Genomic DNA, 26,524 nt, shown 5'->3' with positions numbered 1-26,524 from the left:
AAAGGGGGGGGGGGGGAATGTAGGGAAGTTGACACTAAAAACAGTTGTCGGTGATTTTATTGAACTGAAATTGACTGTACATGTGACTCGTAATAGACTGCTCTTAGATTTCAGTGTCTCTATTCACAATCAGTGTCTCTATTCACAATATAGTGCAACTCCTGAACAATTCAGACTGCAATTCGAGAGACTATCTTCCCTGCTTTTGGAACAAAATGCACCGAATCACAATAACATGATTTCTTCTTATTCTAAATGTAAGACACGATATTAAACAGTCATCCAAAAGTACCTTAGCACTGATTTGATCATTTACCATAAATAAATATTTCAATTACGAATATTGCATAAAGTCAATATCATTTCCTCTCTTCTAGTCTAGAAGGATAAAAGACACACCTAGTTCACTCAAAGCATATCTTTTTATTGTGAATGTTACTATGTAACGTGACTTCAACATTATGAAGCGTGTTTGGCACAACTTACTTACTCTACCCAAATAGGACTGAAAGACGAAGATGAATTTGCTTCTGAATGATAAGAACAAAAGGCATTCAACAACAACATCATACCCAGTTAAATCCCACACGCAGACCTTACCTATGCCTCATGGATGTAGAGAGGTTGTTACCCTCAGATCAAGTAACACACATCACAGCAGTTTGAAATGGGAAAAATAGCAGTCATACCTCAGGATTCAAATCATTAACCTTCTCAATTGCATCCTCTACATTACCAGCCTGTACTGCCTTTTTAACCGCCATTCTATCAGTGATAGTAGCAAGATCTATATCAGCTATTCATTCATAAGGAGAAGCAAGTAGATGTACATATGCAACGACACAAATTCGTATAATAATATGAAATGAGCAACCAAGAAGATCACAGAAGGATACGATCTGTTCCAGATTCTTTTCTGAACTTTTCTGCTGCTTCAACATAACCCTCTGTGACCAAAAAGTTCATCACTAACTTATTCATATCTTCTTTTCTAATTTTTACATCATTGAGCCTTTTCTCCCACTCTTCTCTCGTGATTACTTTCTTTGATGTTGCCTGCAAATGGGAAAAGGGAAAAAAATAAAAATAGATAAATGTATCGCTGCACCATCCGGAACCTGTAAGTTTGGTTGTAGCAAAATCTTATATCAGCAATGAATGAAACTATTATCAACAAGTTAAGCCATATGCAGCTTTTGGCAAGCCATTCAAAAGTAAGTATCTGACTCATATACATAATTGGACCAAAAACTCAACTTAATAGGATTTATCATTACCATATCCAATAGTATCAAGTACATTTCACATCTCACCAATTTAATTTAAGCACCATTGCAGACTATGCACACTGGTCTTAAACCTTTTAAGATCACAGCTCGCTGTTCCAGAAGAATGGTATACAACAACAACAGCAAAAACATCAACATACTCAACGTAACCCCATAAGTGAGGTCTCGGGAGGGTGGTAGTATGCTGCCTTATCCCTACCTTGTGAAGGTAGAGAGTTTGTTTCCGACAGACCCCCGGCAAAGGTAAAGCATAGCACAAACAGTATGAAGGAAATAAAGTAGTGAAGAATCCAAGTAGAAAATAGTAGAAACAAGAATAGTAGCACAAACAAATAATATGGTAACCGAAGCACAGGAAACAACTGGTAATAATATAAGATCGTAGAAGAGTAATAGTAATAATACTAATACGAGAAACTAGACAACACTCGGTTTACCTACTAACATTCTACCCTAATCCCGTCCTTCATAACTTTCTATCTAGGGTCATGTCCTAAGTGAGCTGCAAGTGTGTCATGTCCTGCCTAATCAACTCTCCCCGATTCTTCTTCATCCTACCTCTACTTCTTCTCAGCCTCACCATAGCCAACTGCTCACAACTCCTAGCTGGGACATCTATGTATCTCCTCTTCACATGTTTTAACCATCTCAGTCTCTCCTCCCTCAATTTGTCCACCATGGATGTCACTCTCACCGTCCCAAATATCATCATTCTTATCATATCACTCCTAATATCCCCACACATCCCTCTCAGCATCCAGAAGAATGGCATGAATGCATATCTAATAAGAAAGGTCAGTTGAAATGGAGAAATGTTACTAAATGTTATACCATAGGAAGACACCTACCAAAATGAAAAAAAAGGAATGAACAACAATTGTAAGACTAACTACATTACAAGAGAGTGAATAGTAGCCTTTACAGGTCCAATACATCCACTAGATGAGTGTCGCATAGACACGCAAACTGGATGTACGGTCATACAAAATGGTCCAATATAAGGTACAAGTGGCAACACATGGAGGATAAATAGAGAACAAAGTCACTTGAGACAGTTTCCTCGAGTTCCATTTTGACCTTCTAATGCACCAATCCATAAGTATGAATTCATGGTGATCGAAGGGGTTAGAAAGGAGACAAACTAAATTAACATGGAAGAAAGTTGTTTTGAAAAACCTATAATTTCTTATAATCCATCTGTACTTGATGAAAGAAGAGCATAATATAAGAAAAAAGATCTATATAGTTGATACAAACTAGTTGGAGTTAAGGTTTAGTCAGGTTGGTATGCTTTACTTTTAGAAGTTTCACAACAAAGTGTTGTGTCCTTTCTTTCTTTTATGTGATAGAAAATGCATAAAAAGGCATAGACATAACTTCAGATCCATGTCCTTGATCATAAACCTACTGTCCCGTTATACCAAATGAAATTCCAAAGTGGGGTCTGGGGAGGGTAGGGAGTATGCAAACCTTACCCTACCTATGGAGGCAGAGAGATGTTAAGGAAAAAAGGCGATAAAGAAAATATAGCAACCAATAAGGAAAGCAGATACAGAGCATTCAGAAAAGGAACAATAACAACAATGAAAAAATAGTATGATAACCAAAACACAATGAACATCATATGATACTAGATATCAAAGATAAGAAAGTACAAAAATAAGGCTAATACTGTGACAAAAAACACTAAGCCCAAACCTGTTACACGCGAATCAATCAACTATGCCTCAATCCTAAATTAGTCCGAGTAAGCAATGTGAATGAAGCTAACAACTATTTTTATGTCTCGATAAACCTAATACAAACCTTGACGTTTCTTCGTGTCCAATACCAGCAATTTTTTGCTGAACTTATAAAAATCCAAAAAACAAAAAGACCTAATTGACAGGGGAAAATTGAATCACGAAAAGAACAGTACAGTACCGTGTCTTCGAGTTCCTCTATATCGCTAATCATAATCCAGTACGACGACATGGGTACTAAAAACTAGCCTTGAGTTCCTTCTCCCGTTTAGATTTTGCAGTCTCCTAGAGGAAATAAGCTGACTAAATTAACCTAGAGGGGCTAGAATACAGAATGTTCTTAAGTAGTAATTTTTTTCTAATAATGTGAGTAAATATGTTTCAGGTGGAATAGGATTCCATGTTTAGATTTGTCTTTAATAACTTGTCTATCGAAATTAGGAGCTTGTTTGGGCAAGCGGCTAAAAATCGCTTATTTTTAGAATTACTTTTAATAAAATAGTTTTTGAAAGAAGGAAAATAACTAATTTATATTTGGTTAATTCACGTGGAAAGTGCTTTTACTAAGTAGATTGTGCTTGTCCATACAACTAGCTTGGGAGTGAGGCCAAACAATAATTGTTGTTGTTGTTTCAGTAGTATATCATGAATTTCCTCATATATCCCAGAATCTTTTATATGCACACACTAATATCTAAGTACAACTTAATCATGAAGCTTTTACAAACCATAAATCCCAGAAAAAGGCATTAACATAATTTCAGATCCATGTCCTTGATCATAAACCTACTGTCCTGTCGCATACAACAACAAAAACAACATCCCCTACCTTGTGGAAGTAGAGAGGTTATTTCCGAAGAACCCTCGTCTCAAGTACAGCAAATCAAGTAGTTATGAAACGTGATAACATCACGGCAGTGAAGAAAACTTAGCAACTAATAGTGCAAAGCATTCAGAAAAGGAACAATAACAACAAAATAACAGTGTGATAACCAAAAAAGAATAAACAACATTTGATGCTAGATTCAAAAATAAGAACTACAATAATAAGGCTAATAGTACAACATACACCGCCAAGCCTAAACCCATTACACACAGGGGCGGATCTACGTGGACTTCAGGGGGTTCACCCGAACCCCTGAATCGACAAACTCCTGAATCGAAAAATTATATTGAGCATATAGGACCAAATCTATATTATATGACTATATATTTAATATTGAACCCATCAACACAAGTAAATGGCTTGGTTCAGCGGCTATAGGGGTTCAAAAACTAGTAGGCGTGCGGGTTCGAATCTGGCTAGCAACATTTTTCAATGTTGAAGCTTGAAATCTGGTATAACTTATTTGTCAACACTATTTAGCTTTTTTTTAACCTCCTCGATGAAGTCTGCCACTGATTACACACGAATCAATCAACTATGCCTCAATCCTAAATTAGTCCAAGTAAGAAATATGAATGAAGCTAACAACTATTTCTATACCTCACTAAACCTAATGCAAATCTTGAGGATTCTTGGCGTCTGATACCAGCACCAGCAGTAAAATACACGGATATGGCACTTGACGATTCTTCGTGCCTTGTACCAGCAATAAACTAGAAGGATAAGGCACTTGATGGTCGCGCCCGATACCAGCAATAAACTAGAAGGATACGGCTAATACCAAAACTTTTACCAACAAGACGAAACCTTTCACACACGAATCAATCGATCAACTACACCTCAATCCTAAATTAGTCCAAGTAAGCAATACGAATGAAGCTAACAACTATTTCTGTATCTCACTAAACCTAATGCAATCCTTGACGTTTCTTCACACAAATTTACTGAACTAACACAATTCCAAAAACAAAAAGACCTAATTGAAGAGGGAAAAAAAAAACAAATCATGAAAAAAGAGAAGTACAGTACCATGGCTTCGATTTCAGCTAATTCGCGAATCACAATCCAGAACAATGACATCAGTATTCAAAACTACGCCTTGAGACCCATCAACACCACCGGAGCAATCGTCGGAGTTCCTTTTTCCGGTTCCGATTTCGCCGTCTCACTAGAGGAAATAAAGTTGAATAAATTAACCGGGAGGGGAAATTGAATATATAATGTTCTAAAATAGTAATTTATTTATTTTTTTATAGCGATGTGAGTAAATATATATTTTAGGTGAAATACGATTCCATGTTTTTGCCCTTTTATTTGAGTTATTACTTGTCTATTTAGACTACTAAATAATGTGAGATAATTATTCGATAAGTTTTTAGTCAGTGTATATTGTTAGTTTAAATATAATATTTATTTTGTAAGGTATTATTAAAATTATTGATAGATAATGACGAAAAGTATTATTTTGTATGATGTGATCGCGTTATGACCTTAATTTTATTTATTTATTTATTATTTAATAGTAATTATATTTTATTTTTACTCATATTCTATCGTATTTCTATGATAGATTTATCCTTCAAATTGTTAAGAGATAGTTACGTTTTAGTACGACTCATATAATTAAGTTACATAATAGCGCTAAGTTTTTTAATGCTTATCTAAATTGTCATGTCTCGATCCATAAATTCAAATTCGGAGTCAAATCACAAATCTTGATGAGATAAATTTATTGTGAATCACGGTGTCTCACATATTGGTGGTTGGGGGTGGGATAGACATTCGCTAGATCTATCTCTCCACAAAATTTCAGATGATTCTATTTTTGTCGCTTGAGATAAATTAATTGGCAAAGTTTATCGAAATTTTATTTTGTATAATAGTGTATCATTGTAGCATATAATATATGTATAAATACCTCTTAATAATTTTATGTAGTATTATATTATAGAATACATATTGTATATCAATATTTTTTTTAAAAATATATAAAAGAAATATGATTTTTTTTTGTATATTGTTCAATACCAGATGTATATTATAGTATACCGAATTGTGTTTTGAACTAAATATTTGTAATGTAAGTTTTGACTATATGTTTGTGATGTAAGTTAGGTAATTGTATTTTTATGAAAAAACTTCAATTGTACTTTTACTAAAAATGATACAATTTATTCAATATTATATTCTTTAAAACAATATAATATAATATAACACAATATAATATAATGCTATATATTATGAAATAATATTCGTAATAATCATCCAAAAAGTTATTTTAATATATTAAAATTATGTCCAGATATGACTTAAAATATTATGATAGAAAATATAAATTTATGCCCTCAAAAAATATTTATTATGAAAATAAAAATAAATTGTCACGACAAAATATAAGCAGAAAAGTAAATGACCCAATTTAAAATGAGGAAAAAAATTATACAAAATAACCATTTTCATAACCCTAATTAATATTTAACCTGTCATTTCATAATGGGATGATTTTATTGGTGTTGCCTATGAAATAATAGAGTAATTTAAATTCCAAATGTACCAAAGGAAAATAATAATAATAATAATATATATATATTAATTCCATAGATGGTATTTAATACATAATAGATTTATTTTATATATGACATCTATATAAAAGTGAAAATCGATAAACGTTTTAAAATTGAAATTTACAAAGATGAAACTTCACAATAACAGTGTCTTGGATTTGAACTTATTTTAACTCATGCGTTTTGATTTCTCACTCCCTTCAGTTGCGTAGTCACACTTGTGTCAGCGTGTAATATTATACCGTATATACAAGTAAAATGATAAATTAAGTGGTTAAATAACATATTTTGACACCCTTGACATAACAATATGATGTAACCTAGTGGTTGCAAGTGCCTTGAAAGAGTAAAGATACAACAATTTAAAGTGTTTTTGTGTTTGGATTTCACTACTAGCAATTTTTTGTTTCACTTTTTAAGAAGAGCATATTCACTTTAGCACTTGGACACCCTTCGTGAAAATTCTGGCTCCATCACTGACTCCCTTAAGCCTATGGCAAGGGTAACATGCCAAACGTCTTAGTGTGATCGTTCGATCTGTGGACTAAGTTATAATTTGAATTATAATATTTTTTGAATTAATTTATATTTTTTGAGATGTAGATACAAAAGATAATATATAAAATTAGATAGATAAAGTGACTATTCATACTTAAATTTATATTTATAATGTTACTCTGATTTCATTCAAACAAAGAAAAAAAAATTATTTGAATTTTAATCGTGAAATTTCTCACACTATCCTATAAATCAAACAACTCATATAATAAATCGCGATATATTTTCGACCACTTTGCAAGGGGGCTGGCGTTAGGTTAAAGAAAGGTATCTTTGTTGGATTAAAAAATATTAGACAACGTGATTAATGGAGTAGTTACATGAGGCTGAATTATTTTAACCACTAATTAAAACATGATCAATGCCAACATGTGCTTTAGTCAATAATTAATATTGTATTAAACTGATAGGCAAGGTAATTTAATATTTGAAATATACTAAGTTTTTATAATTACTTTAAGTTAATACTTCTTAAAAAAATAATATATGACCCGATTATCTCATTAAAATATTCGTATTAATTGATAAAATTTTAAATTTTTGAGAAATGACTTAAGGATTAAGTAATTAGTGTTGAGGGTAAATTTTATGAGTTCTCCTAATGTGCTAAAAGTGAAAAAATAAAAATATATATTTCATATATAGGACAAATAAAAGTAAAAGAAAGAATAAATATTTAACAAAATATTAAAGAAAGTTTGAGCAAAAATTATTAAATATTCATAGACAGATAAGTAATTCGTTGGGTCCATTAAAGTCCCTTTGAACATATTATTGTGAAAAAATGTGTTTCAATTATAATAATGATTTTATGATTTTTGCATCGAAGTAAGTTAATGTAATTGATTATGCTTTTTAAATATTCATTTTTCTAATTTGTTTTTTGAGCCAAAAAATAAATGATTACAGAATTATGTAATTTTTTAATATTATTTTATTCTTAAAATAAATTATCGATCAATTTTAATTTTAATTTAACATTATATAGTTAAACAAATACATCAATTAAAACGGAGAAGGGTCTAAAATATCCTTATAGTATTAAAATTGGTACAAAAATACCCCTCGTTTATCTTTTGGCCTTAAAATACCCTTGGGGTTAACCTTTAGGGACCTATTTTACCCTTTTGGCTAACAGACTACTAAGTCAATATATTTAATTATTTCATTTATTATGTGGCATGTTGTAATTGGTTAAAAATTTAATTAATTAAAATCTAATTAGTTTGACCCAAACCACCCTATCCATCCGGATCGACCCGACCCATCTTTCAAAATACCCAACCCATCCAAATAAAATATCCATTACCCATTTCTTTTTAAAAAAACCCTAAACATTTCCCCCAACATCATCGGTTCTTGAATCTGCAACGAGGCGGATATTCGATTTGCTATGGGTATAGCAGGCACAGAGGTTTGTAAATTGCTCCTGTCATACGTTAATTTACCATTTCTTGTATTAAACCTTCCAAATGAAGCTGTTCTTGACATATCTTTTCTTGAATACATTATCAGGTTGCTAAAGAAAGTGCTGATATTATAGTGCTCGATGACAACTTTAGCACAATCGTGAATGTGGCTAAATGGGGTCGTCCTGTATTCATAAATATTCAAAAGTTTGTGCAGTTCCAGCTGACAGTCTGTGTTGTGGCTCTGATAATCAATTTGATCTCTGCATGCATTTCAGGTATTCAATGTCAGCAACAATGGCATCAATTCCAGCTTCCTCAAGTTGCTTAAGCCCATGCTCTTTTGTCATCACAGCAACTTCTATGTTTTTTCCACCACTTTCAACAACCTGATTCATAGAGAACAGTTTCATTTGGAAGGTTTAATACAATAAATGGTAAATTAACGTATGACAGGAGCAATTTACAAACCTCTGTGCCTGCTATACCCATAGCAAATCGAATATCCGCCTCGTTGCAGATCCAAGAACCGATGATGTTGGGGGAAATGTTTAGGGTTTTTTAAAAAAAGAAATGGGTAATGGATATTTTATATGGATGGGTTGGGTATTTTGAAAGATGGGTCGGGTCGATCCGGGTGGATAGGGTGGTTTGGGTCAAACTAATTAGATTTTAATTAATTAAATTTTTAACCAATTACAACATGCCACGTAATAAATGAAATAATTAAATATATTGACTTAGTAGTCTGTTAGCTAAAAGGGCAAAATAGGTCCCTAAAGGTTAACCCCAAGGGTATTTTAAGGCCAAAAGATAAACGAGAGGTATTTTTGTACCAATTTTAATACTATAAAGATATTTTAGACCCTTCTCCGCAATTAAAATAGGATAAAACACAATAATTTTTCTTATTTTTACACACACAAGACAGGTAAGTCTTTAAGTAAATTAGGCAAATTATTCATATTGATCAATGACAAGAAATTATTTAAAATTAATAAGAGAGAGATTTAAAAATAATTTACTATTTTTTTTGGATCATTGAAGTTTTTTTTTTAATAAAATAAAATAAAAGATGTATACATTCAACACCAATGGATGACAATCAATGTTATCTTTCCCTTAACTTTTACTCAATTACATAAGATAATAAAAGTAATAATGAATTACTCATTTATTATTATGTTAACTATAAAAAGGATACAAAAGAAAAGACCAAAAGAATATAATAAAACAAAAAAAAAACCCTTCTATATTTTAATTTTTTTTTGAATTTTTTTATCTTATTGAGTGAGATATTTATAATCTTATAAATATTTATAATTATAAATTACGCTTATTTTAAAGTCTTTATTTTATTTTTATATATTTAATGATCATTGAAATAAATAAAGTACAAGAAGTACTAACCTAAAAAAATAGATAAAATAATAAATGTGTCATAACTATAAAAGACATTATTATACATTATATACAAATAAGAGAGAACACTCCTTATAGTAAACATTATATACCAAATTATATAAATATAATTTATTAATTTCCTATCAAATTATTCATTAAACCCGTTAAGTAACACCTCAAATTATTACAAATTAATGATAAAAAAGTTAAAAATTATCACCGAAATTATTAAACCTATAATTTATTATTGATAAATGAATAACTTTTTTCCAATCAATTTTAAACAATCGTAATTCATACTTTATTTTTTAATTAAACGACAATAATCATGTCGGATAAGTCGTACACTCATTCTAATAGTTTTGATATAAATATCGAACACGAAATAGTAACATTTTTATTTACCTAAATAAGTGAGACAGCCAAAGTTGAACTGACAAATACGCGGCCTTAGTTTTTTATTTTTTTTAACAAATACTTTTTTCTATTCACATTAGGATTCCTCTAAAGAAACAAATAAATAAATATTATTATAAAATTAAAAGTCTCAAAAAACCTATTCAACACTTTCCTCTTCTTTCTTATCGAACAAAATTCCTACAAAAACCTCAAAAAAATATATATAAAAATTGAAAAGTTGCGTTCCCCAGAAACTTCTTGGAAGAGCAAAAATTCCATAGATTTGATTTCAGTAGTTTTTGGGGTTTTTGAATCGGAAAAAACGGATAAGAATTGGGTATTTTGGTGTTTTTTTTTGATGAAAAACGGTGTGGAGGTCTTCTTGGTGATGGATTTATTGAATTTATAGGATTTTGAGGTGTGATTTGGGGTTTTTTTGGTTGAGATGATGATGGCGGACAAGGCGTCAGAATATTGGTTATCATCGGAAGATCCGTCGGTTGATTTTGATCTAAATTTTGATGGGCCAAGTATGGATATAGATGATTTGCTGAGCATTATTGAAGAGAAATCGGATCCTCCTGCTCAGCAGGTAAAATTTAAATTTTTACTTAAAATTATGAACTTTTGAGCATGATAATCTAAGTGATGATGATTCTTTTAGTGGGTTCTTAGTAGACATGCAGTTCTTGAAAGATATAGGGTTTTCCAATTTGCTTTTGATCTAGATTTTGCTAGCTTAGTTTAAAAAATCAAGAGATAGTTTGTTGTTTAGTTTGTAATTTACACTTGTTGTTAATTATAATCGTTTTCGAGAGTTGTTTAGTTTGTAATTTACACTTGTTATTAACTAGAGTATTGAATTTATTATATTCGAAGGGTGATTTTTAAGGGGTATGCTAAGTTAATACAGGATAAGTAGTAAGAATGGATTGGGAGGGAGTATGTACAAAGAAGGGGACACAGTTTAAGGTTTTAGATGGGACAATTATGTAATTGAGCATTGCATGTTGGGATCATAGTGTTGGCTTTTGTGTGGAACTAGAATAATTAAGAACTTAGAGATTTGCCATTTAAGTTTGGATAGAATTGTTTATCTTTATTTATTATTACTCTCACAGTTCCCTATTTAGTTTGTCCTAAAAGGAATGCCACTTTTCTCTATTTTGATACTAGATAGAATTAGGTCTATCTTTACGCGTAATGACACATTACTTTTGTTTGGGCTCACTTGAATTAAGAGTTTATTCATTTATTTAGAGAGAGAAGATGTAAAGACACGCGGAACTCGTAATCACTTGCCTTATTATGGTGGTAGGGACAATTGGTACTTTTGCATTTCTTACCTTGTCGCGTTGCATTAGTTTCCTGGATAGAAATCTTAGCTAAATTGACTAGATTTGCCAAGTGGAATGAGATATGATATAACGACAATAGATAACCATTGTAGTGATTATTTTATGTGTTTGTACTGGATTACTGGAATACAATATACCTGCCCCGTGCTATAAGATAATTTTTGTAGAAATAAAATATTCAATGTCTGGAAAGAAAGAAGTGTCTTGCCAAAAGACTTCCAAATAAAAGTATTTTGTACTTTAAGATGTGAACAGTGAAATGTCAATTTCGTGTGCAAATTTCAACAGGTGTCATCTTGAAAGAATCCAAGTGCATTATTTTTCTGCATAGGATCATGACTGACTCATGATCTTGCAAATAGTTAGCTAGGTTCATCAGTTACTAGAGATGCGTGCAGGGGTGGATCTATTGAGGGAGGGGGTGCCACGGCATCCACACACCTCAGTTGGGACTATGTATATATGTGTATGATAAATATGGCAAAATATATGAAGTGGCACTCACACTGACAAATGATCATTTGGTGCCACTGGCTGAGGGCTGTATTTTCTGTCAACAGAGAACGAGATCGAGCCCACCCTGCTACATTTTTAGTGAACTATTTTGTCGTTTTGCATTTAATGAGCTCAAATCCTTACAGGATATTAGTTATCTTTTTTTATTTTTCTATTTTGCTTCTTCTTTTCCTTCCTTTTCTTTATTTGTTGTTGACTCTATATGCCATATGAGTTCCAATTGATTTTTTAGTTTAAAATCAGTGACTCTTTCTTCTGTTTTTAAGTTCTTGGAGTTTATTAAGTTTTTGCTTTGAGCATCTAAATGTGCATTTATACTGAGTTTGAGTTCTAGTCGTCTAGAACTAATTACTATATGTTACGTCTTGGGTCAGTGTCCAGCTATTAGGTATATAATAGGGACTCATTTCTTTCATTCTTGGGGTCCCCAGAGTTTTGGGAAGCGATAAGCAGAAAAGAGCGACGAGGGCTCGCTTCTGTGAAGCGAAGCACACACTTTTTCCAAATAAAGTGCTATTTAGTATAAAAAATAAAAAAAATATTAAATTTGCATAGATAAATAATAAAGTACTTGATAGAGGTAACATAATCTTTCAATTCTTAGATTAAAAAGAAAGTAGATAGTCAATAATCCTCACAAGTAATAACAATTAACATATAAAACAAATGCACAACCAAATCACAAAGGGAGCAAAATCCTATTCTTCAACTAGATCCTCAAATCAGAAAAAAAGAACAGAGTAATGCTTCTTACAAACAGAAAATTTAAGGGAAAAAAACCCTAGTTACCAGAAAGAGAAGAAAACAAACACACGCAGCACTGCAGGAAACAGAAGAGAAGTCGAGAAAAAGAGGAGAAGAAGAGAATTAACCTGTTGCAATGATCGCCCAAGGAGGGAAAATTATTGGAAAAACCTGCGTAAGTATTTTTACAGAAATTAAAAAAAAAACCTAGTTAGCCCTTATCTCAATTGAGCGTGGGCTTTTTCTCGCTTCTTTACTATCGCCTCGCTTCAAGGCATTAGAGAGACAACTTGTCGCCTTGCTTCTCGCTTAAAAAAGCGAGCGCTTCAGCACTTTTAACAGCACTGATGGTCCCGTTGAAGTTCCGGAGGGGGATCTCAGTGTTGGTTAATATTGGTTTCCCCATTGGGGTTTGGGAGAGAGTAATAATTTTCACATTCGAAGTTTGATTGATATCCGCAATGAGATAAAGAGGAACAAGAGAAGACGTAAGGAGGAATTGATTGGTTTATCTGAAAGCATATTTTTGCAATTTAATCATTTAGAGTCATTGTATAACCATGATACTTTTTCTTGAAAATTCCAAGATATATCATCCGAAAAAAACGCACACACAGAAAAGGTCATTCAAGCAGCATAGATATTATGATATGTTACATTGAAGGAGGAATAAATATAAAGAAATACCTTTCTGATGACCGTATGTACGTCTTATAAAGAAAGACTTTGTGCAGTTGAAACCATTTTGACATTATAGCGTGCTTTCATCTGTATAAATTGAGTTTTTCTTAAGAGTATAATGTTCTATTTATTTTAGTCTATAAGTATTGAGTATATTCATGTTCTTTTCTTACTCCCCTCCCCCCTTCCTCTATGGGAGGGTTTGGATGGGGTCATTTGCTAGATCCGTGGCTCTTCAAAAAGAAACATGGAGTCTGCAAGTTTTCACAAATAACGGACATGTTGGTTGAATGAATTTATAGATGTGTTGGAGTAAATTGAACAAATGGAAATACTCAAGTAGTATGATTTATGTTTTTCACAGATAAAGGACATGTCAATAGAAACAATATGTAGCTGTCATTGAGTAAATTGAACAAATAAAATACTTAATAGTTAATACAGTTGAAGTTGTGAATATTTAGTTATAGAAATAGAGATATGTGGTACTATGCTTTAGTAATGGGTTTGTCAAGATGATCAATATTACTCTCAAGGATTACTAAAACTTCTAGACAATGCACCTTGTAAATTTCAATGGCTTGTTGAATAAGTGCTCGGCAACTGGTTCCATTATTGTGTCAAAGAGGTGTTGGACCTGGGCCAAGCACAATTAAAGTTGATGTGAGATGTTAGATAAATTCTGTTTTTTACTATGTACTACTCTAAAAATAAGTTGACAAAAAGCTTAATGAATGAAATCAGGCCACCAGGGTCATAAAGTCAAAAAACAAAAACGAGATGGTTATCTTGTTACCTTTATCAAAAAAAAAACAAACGAGATGGTTATGTAAAATCATATACTTCTAAGTCTTCTTTGCTTTCTATCTCCAGGCTGGGGATACATACTGTAGGCGTCTGTTATTGGATCATGTGAATAATTTAGTCTTACAATTCTTACCCCAGTTTGTCAATTATTTTAATATTTGAGCATCAATTTGCAGAGTATGCCGGAGGATTTATTGCAAAATGACATGGGACAAGGTTAGTTGATAACCCTGCTTACTTCAGAAATATGATGTTGTTATTAATTTGTTATTAGATTATGTTGCTTATTACTCATCATGATATTTGATTCTTGATCTCTTTGCTATTTTTGTGTAGGTTATTCAGATTTGGAGAGATCTTCAGCTTCAAGGGCTCAATTTCTTGGACACATTGGAGTTTCCCCTTCGTCCAACTCAGAAGTTTCAGATACAAGGACTGGTGTTTCCGATGGCTCATCTGATTCCGCAGGGAATTCAATTGTTGATGGCAGAAAGCTTGGATTTCAATTAGATAGATGCTCTCCAGTACATAATTTCTATGGAAGCCTGACTGATTGGAGACTTGGTCAGGACAATGAATGGTTCAGTGACAGGGATAACATCTCTCAGAGTACTTCGTCTAATGTACAGCAAGAAAGTAAGGGAACTCAAACTTAGATGTCCAGTTGTTGTGGCTGTTTTAGCTTTGCTGTTAGTACTGATCATATCAATGATATAATAAATAGAATACGGATATCAGCTGTACAATATGTGAAACTCATTATTAACGCTGGTTCTCCAGAGCAGGAATCTCGCTCTGAATGTATGTTGACCTTCTTTGTAGTTGGCCTTTCTGTTATTATCAACTTCGCTTGTAGGTTCTTTTCTGTTGGAGTTTCTATTTACTCATTTTTGTTTTTAATTTCTTTGTGAACATAATTGATATTTCAGGGTTGCTGCTAAGCCAATCAGCTGCAGAGAACAAGTTCAAAAGCTCAGGAACATTAGCTGCAAAAGAAACATCAAGCATGGAAGTAGCTGTATCTTCGGCTGATCAATACTATTCTAGACTTGGTTTATGTCAGAGTTCTGATGCTTTGCCTGGAACTTGGGATAATTATGCACAACCTTCCCATGCATATTCTTTCCTGAAGCAGGATGCACCAAATAACCTTAATTTTGAAATGCCGTCTCACAATGATAAGATGCTAAATGTAATGGATGAACAATTGAACCATACAACTGGGATTGCTGACTCAGAGACTGGAATAGCATGTGGGAACTGGACAACAAGAGCAGGTGAAGAAGTTCAGCAGGCTCCTGAGTGTCAAATGACTCCAAATTTTGGTGTTGGGAACTTCAGTTCCTATTATAATGGTGGTAACGAAACATTATTAAATAGTGGCGACTTGTTCTCCAGATTAACAGGCAGCAATAATATGGGAAAGATATTTCCTCAGGCTTTGCCTCGCAATCAGTCAAGTTACCTTTTTCAAAACCAGCAGTTTTGCAGAAGCAATGAGAAAAATGAACTTCTAGGCGGTGCTGATATACCTACAGTTTCTGAGCTCGCAAATTCATTTTGTCCTGCTCCTGTAACTTCCCTTTCAAGTAATGATCTTTTGGTGTATCCAAAGGATCAAAATGGTGTACTTCAATATAATAGGCCTTCTTATCACCTTGATAGTTTTGAAGAAACTTCTTCAGAAAAAAACATTCTGGTTCCTCATGATCACCTCGCGGATGTGAAAATTAGAGAAAAATCTGTATCATCGTCATCAGCTTCAATGAAGCAACAGTTCGGTTGTGCAAATTTAGAGAGGGGGGAAAAACGCAGGTTTTTAAAAGTTAACGGTTCTCGTCGATCTACAATCACTCATCAAGAAATTCAGAGAAATTCATTGAATCAAAGAAGCCATAGTGAGGATGATGATGATCTATGCATTCTCGAGGATATAAGTGCACCTGCAAAGGCAAATCCATGTGCTAATGGCAAGTCTCTTGTCGTTCTACAACGTACTACAATTACTGACTCTTTTGCTCCAGCTGACGTGGGACAAAAGAGGTTTGAAGTAGGACAAACGAGGCCAAAGTTAAATGATGAGCATGTCATTTATCAAGTTGCCTTGCAGGTGAGGTCTAATAACTGTCACTATCTCAGTGTGCTCATGCCTGCAAGAACTGTGCTCCAAAATGTTGTCATGCTAGTGACCCTTTTTCAAAATTATTATCTATTCCTTAACTATATCTCTGGCTATTTTCACCCTTTGAATGGTTTCTTCTCGTGTATCTTTGTTGGTAATAGTCTTATTAGTTTCAAAGGAGTTGACATTCTTTAAGCATGATTAATTCAAGGGATATGTTGGATTCTGCACCTTTCTGCTGTTGAATTTATGGTTTGCTGTGTATGTGCATGATTAAAACAGGATATTTCGTCTCCTGACTTTTGAAAGTTGTCTGTGCTTATAGTTCTTTTTGCTGGAAAATGATGACACTACATGGGGCCCTTTGAACCTGTAGAAAAATGTGTAGTATTTTCACCTTAAGTAAATTTTAATCAGACTAATGCTGTGATACATGTTGCAGGATCTTTCTCAGCCGAAATCAGAAGAAAGTCCTCCTGATGGTCTTTTGGCTGTTCCTCTTTTGAGACATCAGGTTGAGTACTTTGAGTATTGTTTCATGGTTTCTATCTTTATAGGAATAGAACATTAAGTTTTCTAAGTGCAGCATGTACCTGAAATTTATCAATCTAGATGGGAAATCGTCAATATTGTACTAAGTGGGTCTACTTGAATTTTTTGGTGCAATTGCCTGGGAATTTAGAGAAATAATTCTTTACTAAAATAATATCATTAGCTAAAAAAACCATAACTTATATGCTGACAAATCCATCAGTGATATGTGAATTCTCTGAACTATTCTATTGGTTGATTATATTGTGTATTTCCTGAATTATTCAACCTTTTGTTTCTTAATTGATGACTAAGGTCTAAGGATACTATTAATACAAAACAGTAGAGAATTAAAACGAAAATGGTCAGGGTAATTTCTATGCAAAAACAAAATGAGAGATTTCTATCTACTTCTTAGCTCTACTTTTGTAGTGAGTTTATGAAATCTAACATGGTGTTTCCATCTTTTACAACCTGTGTCAATCCCCAAACGCCAAAAAGCAAAGCCCTTTGAACTTTAGCATCTGCATAGAAACTGTTATCCCATCAAATCACAAGGAGTTTTTTTTGCCCCGCAAAACCCCAGCAGACCCAAGGTGGCACTGTATGCCATAATCTTCAAAGCCAACAGGTCTTTTCATCACTGTGAGAAGGCATGACAAAAGACAAGTTTAAAAGGTTGAAATCAGATCCCATAGTTTCTTGTGCATTACAAGAAAGATGGCTCCTATACTCTTCCTCCTTTTAATAAGTAGCATCTGCTGCAAATATTCATCCCCTTTGTTGTAAATTTCCTTGTGTCAGACTTGCATCATAAGCTAGCAGCCACATATTGCAGACTATTTAGTTTCTCTAGTGCTTCTTCCTCCATATGAAGGAGAATCTAGACTTGCAAAAAAACAAGAGATAAACGTATTATATATTGAATTTATGTGAGGAATTATCTAATGACAGTCATTCTATTTATGCACAGCGCATTGCTTTATCATGGATGGTTAAGAAGGAAAAAGCTGCTGTACCCTGTTGTGGTGGGATACTCGCTGATGATCAGGTTATCTTTTGACACTTTAATTTGCCAAATTTTGATCTGTTGACATGATAAACATAGCCTTTCGACTAGTCATTCTCTCTTAATGATCGTCTTTTTTTTAGGGACTTGGAAAAACTATATCAACAATTGCACTTATACTCAAAGAAAGGTCTCCATCTTCAAGACTTTCTACAGCCATCACCAGACAAACTAAAACGGAGACATTGAATTTAGATGATGATGATGTTTTATCTGAGTTTGACATGTCAAAGCAAGGTTCGCCTTCTTGTCAAGTTGATGAAAATTCTGGCTTGGGCTGTAAAACTTCTTTGCATGCAAAAGGGAGGCCAGCTGCTGGTACCCTTGTCGTTTGTCCTACCAGTGTCCTCCGACAGTGGTCTGATGAGTTGCACAATAAGGTAACAAACAAAGCAAATCTCTCTGTTCTAGTATATCATGGTAGTGGTAGAACAAAGGACCCTGTTGAACTAGCGAAGTATGATGTGGTGGTCACGACATATTCAATCGTAAGCATGGAGGTCCCTAAGCAGCCTGTTGGAGAAGACGATGAGGAGACAGGAAAAGGAACTCATGAATTACCTTCTAGTAAAAAGAGAAAAACTCCTTCGAGCTCAAAGAAAAGTTCATCAAAGGCGAAAAAAGAGGTGGATAAGGAATTGCTTGAAGCCAGTGCACGCCCTCTTGCCAGGGTGGGATGGTATAGGGTCGTGCTGGATGAGGCACAAAGCATCAAGAATTACAGAACCCAAGTAGCTAGGGCTTGTTGGGGTCTCCGAGCTAAACGTAGATGGTGTTTGTCAGGGACACCTATCCAAAATGCAGTTGATGACCTTTACAGTTACTTCAGATTCCTCAAATATGACCCATATGCAGTGTACAAACAATTCTGCTCCACAATCAAGGTTCCAATCCAAAGACACCCAACAACTGGGTACAGAAAGCTGCAGGCCGTGCTTAAGACTGTTATGCTTCGTCGCACTAAAGGTGAGAATAATAACTTTTGCATGTACTTACCCCTATAAGCTATATACCATTCAGACAGCGTTACTTCTAATATGTTATAGTATGATTCCTTGGTGTATTTCTCTATTTGTTTGTTGTATATGTTAGTCCTCTATTCCCCTATTTGCTCTCTGTTGTGCAGATTCGTTGAAATTATGCTTATTTTTCTAAAACAATTCGAAAGTTCCTCTTTTCCCCTCTTTTTATTCCCTATGTCAAAGAGAAAAGGATCATATGGTCATTTTGGCTCATCTGGCCCAATTATTGTTTATTTCTTTAATATATTACGTAGAAACGTACAGACATGCATCTTTGTTGAATTTCGTGTGTGCTTAAATTCTCAAATTATACGCTAAAGGTCATTTGCCTGTCAGCTGTTTCTATTCATGAAGTGCTTGCAAGTAATGAACACAACAAACTTGACTTGTTTTTTCTGGATCATTTTCCACTTTGGCTTTTTACTGTTTCCATGTCTGGCTTATCAATTTAACCACACAACTCTTCGATTCCTAAATTGAGAGTTAACACACTCATTATCTGATCCAGGTACATGTATTGATGGAAAACCCATTATCAACCTTCCAGAGAAACACATTGTTCTGAGAAAAGTTGAATTTACGGATGAGGAACGAGAATTCTACTGCAGACTTGAAGCTCAATCACGTGCTCAGTTTGCTGTATGTTTAGATGATATTTTATATGGGATTTCGAGAACTTTGGCTTTGAATTCTTCTCTTCTTTTAACATAGCAAATTCTGGACTATTCAGGAATATGCTGCTGCTGGGACTGTCAAACAAAATTATGTGAACATACTCTTGATGCTTTTACGACTGAGACAAGCTTGTGATCACCCTCTTCTTGTTGGAGGCTCCAACTCCGGTTCTGTTTGGAGATCATCTATTGAGGAGGCCAAGAAATTACCACGAGAGAAATTAGCTGACCTTTTGAATTGCTTGGAAGCTTCTTTAGCAATTTGTGGCATATGCAGTGTATGTTATCATTTAAGTGTTCTCTAATATATGTTTATATCAATCTTATTAGTCATTTCCTGTTGCTGCTGCTTATTTTGGAACTTCATAGTTCAGGTGGCCTTTTTAAATGTCGTGCATCCTCTTCTGATTTGAAGGAAGTGTGATCTAAAAAATTGGAGTTTTTAAACCATAATTTTCAGATATTTAAAGCGTTGCCAGTTTCTATATTAGCTAGGGTACATCTAGGAAGATTATGTGCACAAGCACTTATGCTCTGTTAAATGCATATATGGTTCAGTTAAAGCATTGCAGCTGACCCCACCTAGAAAAGAAGTTTTCTACTGTTCAACTTCCATGTGTAATTCTTTCAATTGTTATGGCGCTTAAATGGATTTGCTGTATTTAAATGGAGAAGGGTAGAGGAGCTGGCATTTAAGTGGATAAGCGTACAGAGAGGGGCTCATTATTAATTGAGTCGCGAACCGTGCGTCACTGGCACTCAGGAATTTCTCCTTTATTAAAACTAGGCTTTTGTAAATCTCAGGACCAAGACTATTTTGAAAACAAACATCAGTATCTAAGTAACAGTATTTATATGCTATGCGTTTCAATCTTTATGATTGTAGCATCTTTAATATCTTTGTTTGTATTCTATTTTTGTTTTTCATCCAATTCTGATCTTCGGTATTGCTGGGCAGTCTACTATTGAGAATCTACGGCTTTTGAGGTCAATCATCGATGGTGTAGTATGACCCGTGTTTAGTCCTCCCTGTTGTTTAGGATGGATACCCGGCTCCCCGCATAGTGATGCTTTCTTTTGCTAAACTAATACAACTTATTGCCATTTCTAGTTACAGTGCCTTCCTTTAATAATGCTCTAGTGATTTGTGCTATTCAAGGCAAAATAGAAATAGGTTGTGTTTGGAAAATAGTGCTCACAGTTTGGTTGATTACTTAACACAGGTTATCAGAGAAATGTTCCAACATGGATTCTTTTGTTGATTATGTCACACCAGTTTTAAAATAATGATTTCAGCCTTTAAGTTTTGTAGTTGTCAGCAACTATACTTATTTGATCTGTCTCTTACGACATTAAGCTATACTTCTCTTGTCTTGGATTTCTCTGTTATGGATCTTCTTGTTTCTTTCTTGCCTCCTTATGCATTTTTGTAACAATCTTGTAGGATCCCCCTGAAGATGCTGTTGTAACAGTTTGTGGACATGTCTTTTGCAATCAGTGCATTAGTGAGCATCTAACCGGTGATGACACTCAGTGTCCTGTATCTGCTTGCAAAGTTCAGCTGAGTGGTTCTTCAGTTTTCACTAAAGCAATGTTAAGCGATTTTCTATCTGGTCAACCCAGGCTGCAAAATAACCCTGACTGTGCTGGCTCTGATGTGGCTGAAAGTTTAAATCGTAGTCCGTATGATTCATCAAAGATTAAAGCTGCTCTTCAGGTGCTGCAGTCTCTGCCTAAAGCTAAGTCTTGCACTCTTAGTGGTCGCCTTTCAGGATCAGACGTTGAAGGAGCTTCTCCTTCAGAAAATACATGTGATAATCATGCTGGAGAATCCAGTGTGCATACAAGTTCCAAAGACACAACCACAACAGCTGGAGAGAAGGCAATTGTCTTTTCTCAGTGGACGGGGATGTTAGATTTACTTGAAGCTTGTCTAAAAAATTCCTCAATTCAGTACCGTAGACTTGATGGAACAATGTCTGTTCTTGCTAGAGACAAGGCTGTCAAAGATTTTAACACACTTCCTGAGGTTAGTCCATCTTCTTGGTACTGAGTGTGTTTCTTTTTCTATTCTATAAATCATAGGACTAAATTTTGAACATTCATTCCAGGTGTCGGTCATAATCATGTCTCTGAAAGCTGCAAGCCTTGGGCTTAACATGGTTGCAGCTTGTCATGTTCTTCTCTTGGATCTTTGGTGGAACCCTACGACTGAGGATCAAGCAATTGACAGGGCACATCGGATTGGACAGACCCGTCCTGTTACAGTTTTGCGGTTGACTGTAAAAGATACAGTTGAGGATCGTATTTTGGCTCTTCAGGTATTACATGATTTCATCTTTTTTCACGTTTTATTTTTAATTTAACGACATGCCTAAAGTGTTTCCATCAAGATAATTATAATGATAGACGTAGATGGTCATGATCTTCTGTTGAAGAATTTAGATGTCAACACTGGGTTTCATTATTTGTTTAAGTCAAGTTTGTGGTTTCCTTTTTCTGCATCTTTGCTGGTTTATCACTTGCTCTATATTCTAGAATTCTAATTTGGTAACACTGGTATTCGCAGCAAAAGAAAAGAGAAATGGTTGCCTCTGCGTTTGGAGAGGATGAGACTGGTAGCCGACAGACTCGTCTAACTGTGGAGGACCTGGAGTACCTTTTCAAGATTTAGTCGGCATCCCATTTTTGCAGTAAGCTGATGTTTAATTGCGGCTTGGGTTATCTTAATTTTTTTTAATCTGAAACTGGTTTAGCAGCATATACAATTGAGGCGTTGGTTCTTAGGTTCCATAGTATTGACAAAAAAGAGATGACCTTACCTAAAAAAGATGATTTATGAGAAAATCTTCAAAGATTCATATGATCCTCATTTTTTTTTTATAGCTATTGGTTACCTTGTGCAGGGGTTGGATTTTAGTGGTTTACACCCAAATGAGAATGAGACTTAGATTAGTCTCTGTAGATTCTTTGCTTAGAAAATGTAAATGATAGATCTCATGGATTTCTTCTTGGGATAGTGTTTAGGATATATTGCCTAAGTAGTTTAAGTTGTAGTCAGTAAGTAATATTTGTTTCTAGTTTTTGGGTTGTAAATTTTCACAGTCAACTTAATACAGAACCATGGCATCATGCCAATTCTTTTCATTTGAAGTTTCTATGGAACTTCTCTTCTAAGTTATTGTGGTTTATACCATGGATGTAATGTAATGTGAAGTTCTTCGACCCTCCCAATTCTGTGCGGTAAACAATTTGGTTCTCCGTTCCTGTGGCTCGATGCTTTTTTAGGTCTCGCTATGCATGGGGTTCCAGGAAGGGCCGACTAGAAAGGTCTATTGTTCATTTCTTTCAGTTCTATTTTGATTACACTTTTTGAAACGAGGGTCTACAACAAACATTCTTCTCTACCCTACAAAGTTAGGGCTAAGTTTTGTGTTCATCCTATCTCTCATAATTCCAAGGTTGACTCCTAGGTCATTTAGTTCACGATACATAAATGTGTCCATTAACTTTAATACTTTTTGTGCCCTTTAACTTTAACCGTCTCATTTAACATGTATGTCCTTCAATTTTGGGTATGCACAAGTAGACACTTAATTTTGTATAAACTTGAACAGGTAGACATATGAGTCCTGCGTGACACAATACACGTAGAACAAAAAATGACATGTACGATGCCATGTAAGATATATGTGTCTAATTTGTTCTTTTTATACAAGTTTAAGTGTCTGTATGAGCTTACCCAAAGTTGAAGGGCATAAATATGACTTGAAGCCAAGTTAAAAAACATATTTATGTATTATGCCAATTGCTTATGGAGCAAGTATTAGTGACTATGTTGAGCAATAACTTTAGTGCACATGCAGGACATGTGTGTTTATTAGTTCAAACTTTATACAAGTTTAAGTGTCTACATAAGCTCACCAAAAGTTAAAGTGTATAAATGTGATTTGAAACCAAGTTAAAGAACATATTTATGTATTATGTCATGTGATTTGAGGCCAAGTTAAAAAAACATATTTATGTATTATGTCAATTGCTTATGTAGCAAGTATTAGTGACTAGGTTGAGCAATAATTCTAGTGTTATGCAACAATGAAAACAAACAATAATATAATCCTGTTTAATCACACAAGTGAGACGGGAAAGGGTGGTGCGTATGTAAATCTTTATCTTATCTTATGAAGGCAAATAGACTCCTGAGAGGCTCTCGACTCAAGTAGACCAACTCTAAGCAAGTATGAAAAGGAAACATAGCCGACGAAATCATGTATTATTGAGAAAATTCGTAACTAAAAAAAATATTAACGAAGCGAATGAATGAATAAGATAATAAAAATGTGGTTATAATACTAAGTGCAACTTGCAATACTATTCGAATAGTCTTGAATCTATAAGTTTTAATTTTAAAATATTAAGTTGATTTAATCTAATTCAACGTTGAAGATCAGTCAAATTGATTTTCGAACAACAAAACATATTACATAAATCAAGACGGGGAGATTACTTAATACTGTTGATCAAACATAGATTTTAGTTTTTGTTAGAAAAAAAACAATCAAAATGGTTCTTGAAGTATAAGGGTTGCTTCGTTATGGTCCTTGATATATTTCACTTTATTGAATTAGTCCTTGATGCATAACAAATGATAATCATTTTGGCTCTTTATTCTAAACCTCATACACTTGTCAATTTTTTTATATATATTATATTTAACTGAGGACCTCACACAATTGACAAAATGTCAAAATTTATCAATTTTTTTTGTTAGCTTCAAAGAAAGCGCTCTAAAATCTAACATCATTTTCTTCCATACAAAATTTTCCATCTATCTCCAAAGACGCTATTAGTTTTTCATAGTAAAGCTATAAGAAATTTCACTTTCTTGATTTTGGGTTTTTGATTTTGAAGTTTGTTAGTTTTGAATCCTCATTGCAACTTCATGAAGCAAAGTAGCAATTTTTGCAGGTACATGACCTGAGAAGGTTTTGAAACGGAGCTCGCCTGAGTCTCAGTTAAGCAGAAAATTTCGAGTAGGATAGGTTTGGAGTAAGAAGTCTTGTTCCTGTCAATCAAATAAATACTTTTACAATGTTCATTTTCCCGTCGTCAAAACAGGAAAGGAAGCAACGCACAAGGACAAACTCCTTCATTTAAATATCAATTCAAAGTCTCCTTTCCTTACTAGTTAGGAGAATCTCCAAAGAAATTCGAAACGCTTATCATAGCGTAAAATTTTTCAATATTTGCAAAGATGTTGGTATTTGACCAAGGAAAAATTATGGAATTAGTAAAATTAGTAACTTTTTTTAAATGGAAAATAGCTTTAGCTTAAAAATATTATAAAAGAGCAATAATTTGTTTATATAGCAAACCTTTCCCCTCTCTCGCTTGCATCTCCTCCCTCCTCCCTCCCCCCTCTCTCTTTTGCCGGCCTCTCTCCTATTAATATGCATTGATACAAATCAGTTTGTATTTTTTCTCCAAAATTTGCGAAAAATACACTCTCTCCACGGCTGATTCAACAATATTGGGGGCCTTAAGCGAAACTTAAGAGAGGGGCCTTAATATTTAGTTTTTTTCATGATATATATTTTTATTTTTAAAATCTACTTTTCTAACTATTTTATATGCGAAGTCATTCAACACTATTTTATAATCAATTTGTTTTAATAATTCCTTTTCAAATGATAATATAGCTAATTCATTCGATCTCTCTTGAGACATTGTTGATCTTAAAGAAGATTTAATCATATTTGCGTTAGTTCATGACACATCTGCATTCAAGACAGTTCAGATAATATTAACATGGGATCTAGGTAAGGGATAATATGGGTATTTAGATAATGACATAATACATATATTGGACCCTACTTGGCTTCAAATTTTAACTTTGACCTCCAACTTTCATAATACACAAACAGACACTTTAATCTATCCAACTTTTAAATAAATAAACACATGAGTCCTACATGGCAAAATACACGTAGGACAAAAAATGACATGTAGGACATGTATGTCTATTTGTTCAACTTTATACAAGTTTAAGTATCTGCTTGTGCACACCCAAAGTTGAAGATCATAAATGTAATTTAAAGCCAAGTTAAAAGGCATATTTATGTATTATGCCCTGCAAGTCGCTGACTTATTTTTAAGCCAAGATATACTTATTTTTCTTAACCGTGTGTCGCTGCCATGCACCGTTAGCAAATGGTTAACAGAGTCGGCTCAGACCTAAGTTTTGGCATTAGGTGCCAGTTGTGCCCCTTGAGTTTGGGGTGTAGCATCATTTTGATCGTTTTCTCGTTTATGTTGTCAAAACTTTTCTCCCCCACAGTTTTTTCATCATAAATTTTTACTCGTCTAATTTTTAAAATCTATTTTGAAATGATTTTTGTAAATCAAACTTCTTATTAGAAAAAATCAATGGATCTTATTTAAAGTAGGAATAAAGTCTATGTACATTCATTTTTATTAGATAATCACTTATAAAAATCAAATTAAAAATATTTTGTTGTGAAATATAAAAATAATTAGTGCGAAGAGTTAAAAATACATCTCAATTATCATTTTTTTTAGTTTCATACATAAATAATTGAGAATGTGAGAAACATACTTAAACGATCACTCAAGTTTGAGAATCACACCTTAAGTAATATGTGATGGTGTGGATATTACACTCTCTCTTTTAAAACAAAAAATGCCACGTGAAAAAGAAAATCCACTATTTTCTCTCATCGTATGTCGAT

General features: G+C 33.8%; 3 protein-coding genes across 4 annotated transcripts in view; 2 read left to right on the top strand and 1 right to left on the bottom strand.

Moving 5' to 3' along the window:
- The window catches only part of LOC107015411 (protein GID8 homolog), a 9,906-nt gene extending 4,697 nt beyond the window's left edge, over window positions 1-5,209 (bottom strand). The window contains exons 1-3 of the mRNA XM_015215666.2: window positions 4,947-5,209; window positions 897-1,056; window positions 690-796 (exon numbers count right to left, since the gene is read on the bottom strand). Coding sequence (XP_015071152.1) covers window positions 690-796; window positions 897-1,056; window positions 4,947-4,997 — 318 coding nt within the window. The 5' untranslated portion in view covers window positions 4,998-5,209. The remainder of the gene's footprint in view (window positions 1-689; window positions 797-896; window positions 1,057-4,946) is intronic.
- A 3,221-nt stretch (window positions 5,210-8,430) lies between these two features.
- Window positions 8,431-8,839, top strand: LOC114076342 (probable calcium-transporting ATPase 8, plasma membrane-type). Its single transcript, XM_027915172.1, has 2 exons — window positions 8,431-8,453; window positions 8,555-8,839. Exons 1-2 carry the CDS (start codon window positions 8,433-8,435, stop codon window positions 8,777-8,779), a joined length of 246 nt encoding a protein of 81 aa, XP_027770973.1. The 5' UTR covers window positions 8,431-8,432; the 3' UTR covers window positions 8,780-8,839.
- Window positions 8,840-10,696: 1,857 nt separating this feature from the next.
- Window positions 10,697-22,975, top strand: LOC107014911 (helicase-like transcription factor CHR28). 2 transcript variants are annotated; one of them, XM_015215030.2, is made up of 12 exons: window positions 10,697-10,843; window positions 14,534-14,573; window positions 14,694-14,993; window positions 15,287-16,467; window positions 16,922-16,993; window positions 17,984-18,061; window positions 18,163-19,045; window positions 19,610-19,740; window positions 19,832-20,053; window positions 21,220-21,804; window positions 21,887-22,096; window positions 22,345-22,975. In XM_015215030.2, exons 1-12 carry the CDS (start codon window positions 10,697-10,699, stop codon window positions 22,447-22,449), a joined length of 3,954 nt encoding a protein of 1,317 aa, XP_015070516.1. In that variant the 3' UTR covers window positions 22,450-22,975. The 2 variants fall into 2 exon arrangements, with proteins under 2 accessions (XP_015070516.1, XP_027771329.1); XM_027915528.1 differs by lacking the exons at window positions 10,697-10,843; window positions 14,534-14,573; window positions 14,694-14,993 and adding an exon at window positions 15,002-15,158 and having other exon boundaries at window positions 22,345-22,660.
- The last annotated feature ends 3,549 nt before the right edge of the window (window positions 22,976-26,524 follow it).

This window comes from Solanum pennellii, chromosome 3, assembly GCF_001406875.1.
Source record: "Solanum pennellii chromosome 3, SPENNV200".
Taxonomy (NCBI): domain Eukaryota; kingdom Viridiplantae; phylum Streptophyta; class Magnoliopsida; order Solanales; family Solanaceae; genus Solanum; species Solanum pennellii.
Note: the sequence above shows the minus strand (reverse complement) of the source record. Positions and strands in the feature narration are given on the sequence as shown.

What these genes read in the sequence shown, in the direction of transcription:
- LOC114076342 (XM_027915172.1), top strand. Translation starts at nt 8,433, where the DNA reads ATGGGTATAGCAGGCACAGAG. An exon ending in TGGGTATAGCAGGCACAGAG is followed by an intron (nt 8,454 to 8,554) that starts GTTTGTAAATTG and finishes ATACATTATCAG; the next exon opens with GTTGCTAAAGAAAGTGCTGA.
- LOC107014911 (XM_015215030.2), top strand. Translation starts at nt 10,697, where the DNA reads ATGATGATGGCGGACAAGGCGTCAGAATATTGGTTATCATCGGAAGAT. An exon ending in CGGATCCTCCTGCTCAGCAG is followed by an intron (nt 10,844 to 14,533) that starts GTAAAATTTAAA and finishes ATCAATTTGCAG; the next exon opens with AGTATGCCGGAGGATTTATT. An exon ending in ATCGTATTTTGGCTCTTCAG is followed by an intron (nt 22,097 to 22,344) that starts GTATTACATGAT and finishes TGGTATTCGCAG; the next exon opens with CAAAAGAAAAGAGAAATGGT.